Source organism: Triticum urartu, chromosome 4A (assembly GCF_056163025.1).
Source record: "Triticum urartu cultivar PI428250 chromosome 4A, HENAU_Tu73, whole genome shotgun sequence".
In the NCBI taxonomy this organism is placed as follows: Eukaryota; Viridiplantae; Streptophyta; class Magnoliopsida; order Poales; family Poaceae; genus Triticum; species Triticum urartu.
The window spans coordinates 480,383,242-480,392,048 of NC_141876.1; the positions used below are offsets into that span (position 1 = coordinate 480,383,242).

General features: G+C 45.4%; 1 protein-coding gene across 2 annotated transcripts; it reads left to right on the forward strand.

Annotated features, from left to right (window-relative positions):
- Positions 1-3,466: 3,466 nt before the first annotated feature.
- On the forward strand, positions 3,467-5,160 carry LOC125552200 (BTB/POZ domain-containing protein). Of its 2 annotated transcripts, XM_048715684.2 has the most exons (2): positions 3,467-4,595; positions 4,675-5,160. In XM_048715684.2, exons 1-2 carry the CDS (start codon positions 3,573-3,575, stop codon positions 4,909-4,911), a joined length of 1,260 nt encoding a protein of 419 aa, XP_048571641.1. In that variant the 5' UTR covers positions 3,467-3,572; the 3' UTR covers positions 4,912-5,160. The 2 variants fall into 2 exon arrangements, with proteins under 2 accessions (XP_048571641.1, XP_048571640.1); XM_048715683.2 differs by having other exon boundaries at positions 3,467-5,160.
- Positions 5,161-8,807: the final 3,647 nt, after the last annotated feature.

The window sequence follows — 8,807 nt, forward strand, 5'->3', positions numbered from 1 at the left end:
GGCGGAGGCGGCGGCCGGGCGAGGCGGCGGCGGCAGCTGGGCGAGGCGGCGGCGCGGGGCGCGGCGCGAGGCGGCGGGCGGCTACGGGCCGCGGGGGCCGGCCCCGGGCCGAGCGGGCTTCGGCGGGAGGAGGTGGCGGCGCGCCATGTGGCGCTCTGCCAGTGGCCGCGGGTGGCGGCGCGGCGTGTCCGGCGGCGGACGGACACGTCCGGTGCGGAGAGAGATGATTTTTAGGGTTTCGGGGAGGGGGATCCGAGATTTTCGAGGAGGACCTATTTATAGGCATAGAGGGAGCTAGGAGAGTCCAAATGAGGTGCGATTTTCGGCCACGCGATCGTAATCGAACGCTCTAGAACATGGAGCAGAGTTAGGTGGGTTTTTGGCCAAATTGGAGGGGTGTTGGGCTACAACACACACGAGGCCTTTTCGGTCCCTCGGTTAACCGTTGGAGTATCAAACGAAGTCCAAATGATACGAAACTTGACAGGCGGTCTACCGGTAGTAAACCAAGGCCGCTTGGCAAGTCTCGGTCCAATCCGGAAATGTTTAATCCCCACACACGAAAGAAAGCTAGAAATGACCACCGGAGGAGAACGAAGCATCAGAATGCAAAACGGACAACGGAGAAAATGCTCGAATGCATGAGACGAACACATATGCAAATGCAATGCACATGATGACATGATATGAGATGCATGACAACGATAACAACACACGGAGACAAAGACCCGAACCCGAGGAAATAAAATAACTTAACGCCGGAAACGGCAAGAGTTGGAGTACAAATTGGGAAAGTTACATTCGGGGTGTTACATGGACTGTGGCTATGAAGTGGGTGGTGGGTGGGAAGCAAAATTCTCCGCTGCCAGCCCCTGGTTCAAGCCGGATATAGTTCGGTTGTGAGTCCTTCGCCAAAGACAGGTTCTTTAAGGAATTTAGCACATCGCCCAAGGGCGAGTGCTGGAAGATGTCTGTGACGCTGAATTCGAAGATCGATAAACGATCAAGTTCGGCGTCCGTGGGCTCACGTGGTTCGGAACTTTCGTTCGGAGACGAGTCCGGAGTTCCGGTGACAAAGACGTCATGAGGGGTTAAGTCTGTGTGCGGCTCCAACGCCGTGGAATCTGTGGCCTCCAAGGTGGGGTTGATCCTCCCGTCCTTGGGTGGCGCAGCTTGCTCCGGATCTATGACTAGAGCGGTTACAGGAGCAATCTCCTGGATGCAGCCTGATGACAGATTTAGGTCATGATCATCGGGGCGACCGGAAGCGGCTACCGCGGCCTCAAATCCGGCGAAGATCAAGTATCCACGGGTGTCCGTAACGTAGTTCAAGCTCCCAAATCTGACTTGATGGTCGGGGGCGTAGCTTTCGATCTGCTCCAGATGGCCAAGCGAATTGGCCCGCAGTGCGAAGCCGCCGAACGCGAAGATATGTCCGGGGAGGAAAGCTTCTCCTTGGACAATGTCAATATGGACGATTGAAGGGGCCATCAAACTTTTTAGCGACAGCACAATGGAACTCTCAATGAAAGCACCAATGTCAGTGTCAAAATCGACGGATCTTGGGTAGGGGGTCCCGAACTGTGTGTCTAAGGTCGATGGTAACAGGAGACAAGGGACACGATGTTTACCCAGGTTCGGGCCCTCTCTATGGAGGTAATACCCTACGTCCTGCTTGATTGATATTGATGAATATGAGTATTACAAGAGTTGATCTACCTCGAGATCGTAATGGCTAAACCCTAGAGGTCTAGCTTGTATGGCTATGATGATGAGTGTCCTATCCGGACTAAGTCCTTCGGTTTATATAGACACCGGGAGGATCTAGGGTTACACAAGGTCGGTTACAAAGAAGGGAATCTACATATCCGGTTGCCAAGCTTGCCTTCCACGCCAAGGAGAGTCCCATCCGGACACGGGTGCAGTCTTCGGTCTTCGTATCTTCACAGCCCATCAGTCCGGTCCATGGCTAACAGGCTGGACGCCTGAGGACCCCTTAGTCCAGGACTCCCTCACAGATTGCTGGGACTTGGCTCGTAGTGAAGCAAGTTAGCAAGGAGTATCAAACATTAGACAAGACCATGTCAGCTTATCTTGCTAAGGTGTGAAAGGAAACTCACCAGACTTGAGGTCAAGTACATTCCAAGAAAGGACAACTTCCTTGTCAACAATCTTGCTTGCCTAAAGTCCTCGTGAGCTCTAGGGCCAATCTACGTCTTTGTAGGAAAGTTCTTGAAGGTGTTTATAACATGTGACGATGACATATACAAAGAAGTGGTGGTCACAAAGACCACCAACTTGGGACAACGCTAGGATAGATGCTCCAGAAGGAGCCGTAGAAATGCCTGTGTCATCACTTGAATACAAATGTTTGTGGATCGACACTATTTGTATGCACCATCGAGTGGTTCCATAAGAGGATGCACTGTCCTAGCAAATTTTTGGTATGCAAGATGTACCTTGGTTGATGGTGTTGTTTATCACAAAGACGCTCACGAGTGCTCATGAATGATATAAGCGAATGGTTTGGTGTCAAAAATTGCCATTCCATATTGGCTACTAATTGATTGATTATGAAGTTGTCACACCCATCTCACATAAGTTACCAATATTTGACAAATCTTGGTATTGGCAATATTTGGCAATGCAAACATTTGGCTAGCCAAATGTTGGTAGTAAACTAATCATGCTCGACGTGTTTCTAATGGAAATATATCGTCCCATAGAAATCCAAGGAGGGATGTGCATAGCCGACACTTATCTTAGAGGACACCCACCATAAGAATAAGGAAAGAATATATTAGCTTATCAAACCTCAAAAGAATGAACAAGGATTTCATAGATTTCTCAGAGTGCATGGAAAAATTGAAGACACGTGGAGCTTGAACAACTTTCTGAAGGCCTTGTTGAGCATTTATGGGAGTTCTATGGTGGCTAAACTTCTTCATGTTTAAGTTTGACACATTTTGATTGCTATGGTCGAATGTGAATTTCAAAGTTGTGGATTTGAAATGATGTTGAATTATGTGTGGTTGAAATGTAATTATTTTTATTATTGTGATGATAAAATAGAGATGTATGCCTATGAGTCTCCTCAGAAAAGTTACTTCTTTCGTATCATCATGAGAGATTCCTGTACTAAGCATAGCTTAGATGATTATGTCCTTGTAGTGGAACTAATCTATCCAGATTTAAGTTTCAAACTTAGCACGGATGCTCGTATTTTCTAATTTATTTTACATTCTTCGGCGCTAACCTTTTAGTGATATGATGTTTTTCGTTAATGTGAGATGTCTGTGAAAACTTCGTTAATCTTAAAATTCATTGGCTCAGCTCTTAAAGATGTTTGTAGAGATGGAAAGTACTCACTCCGTTTCGGAACGGAGGGAGTAGTACGTGTGTATCATCTTTGTTTTTACTGTGTTATAAAAAAAACCCTTCTTATCGAGTACCAGAATGGAAAAGTCGTCTACTCGTCGGGCAGCACAACAGCCCGAGCAAGAGAGGTGGGTTTCTGCGAGACAGACGAGAGTGCATCCAGAAAGAAGAGAGAGTGGTGAGCGCCAGCATCGATGGAGACCAGCGCCGCCGGCGCCGGCCGGCCAGGCGGAGGAGGCAAGAGCGGCACGGCGAAGCAGCTAAACGTGGGGGGCAAACTCTTCGCCCTGGAGGCAAGCTCCCTCTCCCTCTCCCTGTCCCTCGATCCATCCCCAACCCCAACTTTCGTGGACCGCGACCCCGCGCTCCTCTCCGGGATCCTCTCCGCCATCCGCGCCCCCTCCTCCCCGCCGGCCTTCTCCGCCCGGGTCCTCCTCGACGAGGCCCTCTTCTACGGCCTCCACGCCCAGCTCCTCGCCGCGCTCTCCCCTCCGCCCCTCCTCGGCTTCTCCGCGTCCCTCGCGTCCACCCTGTCCCCCGCCTCCGAGCCCTTCCCCACCGCCCTCGCCGCGCACCACGACGGCTCCCTCTGCCTCGCCCACGGCGCCGGCCAGCTCACCTACTACACCCCGGCGCTGGACCGTCTCACCACCTTCCGCACCCACCTCCACCGCGCCACCTCCATCAGGCTGCTGCCCTCCAGCCTCGCCGTTGTCGGGTCCAGCTCCTCCCCGGGGCTCCATGTGTACGACCTCCTCGAAGGCTGGCACGTCGCCTCCGTCGAATGGTCAGACCCGACCGACCTACGCGTCCTCAAAGCGAAGGTCATCGCCATCGCCGCCCGTCCTCCCGCTGATGCCGCTGACACAAATTCACCGATCCTCGCTACATTCGAGTGCCCACACCGGGAGAACTGCATCCTGGCGATTGACCCTGTAACTCTGAAGCCCATACAGGAGATTGGCCGGCAAAGTGGGAGTGCGGCTAAGTCGTCTTCGCCGGATCGACTAGTGCACCTGCAGGAGCTTGGGCTGGTGTTTGCTTCATCTGTGAGCTCGGGCGCATTTGGCTATTCTGGGTACATGAGGCTGTGGGACATTCGATCTGGGAATGTGGTCTGGGAGACAAGCGAGCCAGGGGGATCCGGAAGAAGCAGCAGGTTTGGAGATCCATTTTCAGATGCAGATGTGGACGTCAAGCAGCTGATGCTCTACAAGGTATGCTCAAAATCAGGAGATATTGGGGTTGCAGACCTGAGGCGCCTCGATAACGACCCTTGGGTGTACATGTCATCAGGACCAAAGGGGAGTGGAGGGGGTCATGGCAGTGTCCTGCATTGCTACAAGTCCCAGGTGTTTGTCAGCCGGAAGGATGGATTGGAGGTTTGGTCCAGACTGGAAGAACAACGAGATGACACATGCAACTTGTCGGAGCAACCGGGAGCAAAGGAGACACTTGACAGAAAAGGAATTAATGAAAATAGTTTCAGAAGCAGCTATGTGGATACGGAAGAGGATTCTAAGCGTGGAATGATAGAGATGATGGAAGGCGGCGGAGACCGCTTATTTGTGACCAGAGAAGACACGCCAGTTGTGGAAGTGTGGGAGAGTTCCCGCCTAGCAGGTGCTATCTCTCTGGCATAGCAGTTTTTCCCTTGTATACAGGATGGCATTCATGCTCTCTTTTTTCAGTTCAAACATAAATTCAGCTCTGAAAATATGGCTTTTCTTGTGTTCCACTCTTCCAAAATTTGATGTGGTAACATTACATTTCTTGCCTCTACAGATGTATTCAATGTGAGCAAAATGTCTTAGACTGAAGTAACCTTCTCTGGCATAAGCATATTTTTCTAATCCCTTAGCCTTAGCACTAAGAGCTTGGTTTTTTTACAATATCATTATCCAATAAGTCCCTAGCACCCTAAATATAGTGCAATGTTGTTATTCAGCTCACTCTATGATTATCCTGCCAGGGCATCATCAGTTGAGAACAACTTATATATCTTTAAACGGTAGAAGGACTTCATACTGCTGATAGCAAGATTATCTCTTCATCTCTCTTATAGAGTTCGTAGATAATGACTTACAACACAAAAATGCCAAACGGAGACCGAGCTCCATGGAGGCCTTTATTTAAAAACTTCAAAATTCAAAATTTTCAGCTTCAAAAAATTCTGAAAATAAATACGCATGTCTAGATACATAATGTACATGTGTGCAAATTTTCAGGTCGAAATACATTAAAATGTGAGCTACACAAAAAAGACAAATCTGAGGCTTTCTAACATTTGTACTGTTCATTTTTAAAGTCCATGATTTTGTTTTTTTTGTGCAGCTCACAATTCAAGGCATTTCATCCTGAATTTTTTCACACATACACTTTACATCTTCGCATACATGTGTATTTTTTCCTCGATTTTTTTGAAACCAAAATTTATGAATTTTGAATTTTTCAAAATAAAGGGCTCCATGGAGCTCGGTCTCCAAAATGCCCTACTCCTTACAACATTATAAATTGTGCAAAATTTATAAGTTCATAACTCAGAAACTTGATATCAGATTTCAAATATTACTGATTTGCATTTGCTCTTCCAATATACTTCCTCCTATTCAAAATGTAAGTTTTTTAGGACATTGACACTGCTTCGAGATGGTACTTTGACCATCAATATCCATGAAAATGTGTTACTTCACATAAAAAAATATAAATTCTAAAAGTATATTTTATGATAAATCTTGTACGTAATATAATTTGATGTTTTGGATACTAGTAAATCTCATTTCATAGATAAACTTGGAAATGGTGATCTGATCTGACGACCCCGATCTGATCTGATCGGACTCGAGCTGATCTTCGATCGGTAGCACGTCCACTTCACTGGTCGTATTATGAAAGAAGTGATTTACCTTTCCAGTGCAAACCTACAAAACTGGGCTCCTTTGATTCAAAGGAATTATTTAGGATTTTTGGAGGATTGAAATCCTTAGGAATTTTTCCTATGTCGGCCCTTTGATTCATAGGATTGGATCCCATAGGAATTTATCCTATGGAATCTTTTGTACTACATTTCATAGGAAATCTAAGGGCCTCTTTGATTCGCGGGATTGCAAAAACACAGGAATAGGAAAAACGTAGGATTGAAATGACATGCCCATTGGATTCCTATAGGATTTGAGTTTGTTTGATTGTATCACAGGAAAAATAAAGGATTTCTTCCAAGAGGTTGGAGTGGATGCTACAATTCCTATGAAATGTAGTTCAAATGAATCCATAGGAAAAAATCCTATGGGATTCAATCCTGCGAATCAAACGATCAACGCAGGAAAAATTCCGAAGGATTCTTATCCTTCAAAAATCCTGTGAAAATCCTTTGAATCAAAGAGGCCCTAACATCCACTCCAACCTCTTTTTACAATTCCTTTGTTTTTCATGTGGCATCAAACACTCTTTGCTAATCCTATAGGATTCAAGTTGACATGCCACTGCAATCCTATACTTTTCCTATTCCTACATTTTCAAAATCCTGTGAATCAAAGAGGCCCTAATCCTATATATAAGCTTGGGATGCGAATATGCGATGAAGGCTAATGGTGCAAAACTGCAAATTGTAACCAATTATGCTCCACCTTATATATAGTCAAACGATCTATATTATCATTGTATAGCACATGCCCTCCTGTATCTGGTTGGTGAGAATCGTGGTTATTAGTTAGGGAGATCTCTTAGTTAGGCAATGAAAATCGAAAACGTTACTGGCAAACAAATTTCCCATAGAACTCCCATTGAACTGTTATCTTTTATGTTTTCTATATAGCCAATTGTAGCATTAGGGAGTTTTTTTCACGGCACTCTTAGAAGTTAGTTACAGAATAGGCACATTAAAGATCATTTGGAAATACAGCGATGGGGAAACTGGGGATATTCATTGGAACAAAAATGTACTACTAAGTAAACATTTGCTATTGGTATATTTGTCACAAGCTGGTTTCAAACTCTGGGATATTTTCATGCCTCTGGTCTAGGACAATGTCATTATCTAAGAATGTGCCTTCTTCAGGGCTTACCCTACCAGTAGTAATTATTGTGAAAGGAAAACATCAACTAACCATCATAATAAGTGTCTTCCCTTCCTTCTTAAATCGATAACTCAGCTTTATCAAACTTAATAGTGTGAGCTGTGACCTTTGCTTTTGTTGCCAGAGTAGGCTCTTTACTAGTGTAAATGCGACTGTTGGTCAAGCATGCTCGATCATCTACATAATCTTTTGAATTTCATGTTGAATTGCTGAAATTCAAGTATGGGCAATAATTTATGGTTTTTGTCAGGATGCTTATTTTTGGAATGTTGTATGGTACAAATGAATGAAACTGGGGCTGGTCATTGTGTAACATCACTACTGAAGTACACTGAACCCACAAGGCAGCTTTCGTTCATATTTAATGCTGTATTTAATATATTAAACCTGGCACCCAAACAGTACTTGCAACAGCATATGTATACAGCAAGTACATTTCTTGTGGAACATCGGCACAGTTTATTTGGCAGAGTGGCTGTGTCAAGAAAATTTGTCATAGCGCTTAGAATGATACAAATAAATAGATAGCCACAAGCTTGTATGCACATGGTAGCTTATTAGTTTTTCGTTATTTTTAGACCAGTTTGAGCATATGATTGTCCTTGGCAAATACTGAATGGTCGTCATGGCATTTTTGGTTTTTATCCACATAAAAAGCTAGGCAGGGTATGCTAATCTTTGCTTCAGTGCTGGACCTTGTTGTTCAACTCCCAATTTTGTATACTTGCCTGGTGCACATAGCCCATTATATTAGCTGGAAACTCTTCTGAGTTTCGATGTACGACCTGAGCAGTTTTAATGTAGTGTTCGTCATGGCATTTATGGAGTTGAAATGTAGTGTTCTGAATTATCAACTAAGTTTGTGTGGTCGGTGTAATATATCACCGAATCATAAATTACCTTCTTTTTTTGTGAGAAGAATCATAAATTACCTGATGGTATGTATGCATATGCATTGTCGTGGGCCTGCCTGTTGAGCCTACTTAATTCCGTCATGTACTTTGATCTTTATCATCTTGGTGGATGCCTTGGAGCTGGAGTTGAACAATTGTCCATTTAGTAAGTCCCTGTGAACTGTAAGATGATAAACAAGATTCTTGGATTCTTTGGTTTGCCTGCTAACTTTTGTGTCGATTCGGTCCTGGAACCACACTCGATTGGTCTCCTTGGACTGTTGCATGCATGTGCTGAAGTGTTCTTTCCTTTTGTTTAACACACAAAAAATCCCATTTAGTAGTACCAGGAATATGTTAACGGCACTACGTAGCCCCACCACCAGGACACCGTGATGGCGCCGAATCTCGAGAGCTCCGGTCTGTCTGACTGACTGTCTTTGTGCCCAGCATCATTCGT

Bases quoted from the DNA above. Each gene is read 5' to 3' on its own strand.
- LOC125552200 (XM_048715683.2), top strand. From the start codon at position 3,573: ATGGAGACCAGCGCCGCCGGCGCCGGCCGGCCAGGCGGAGGAGGCAAG.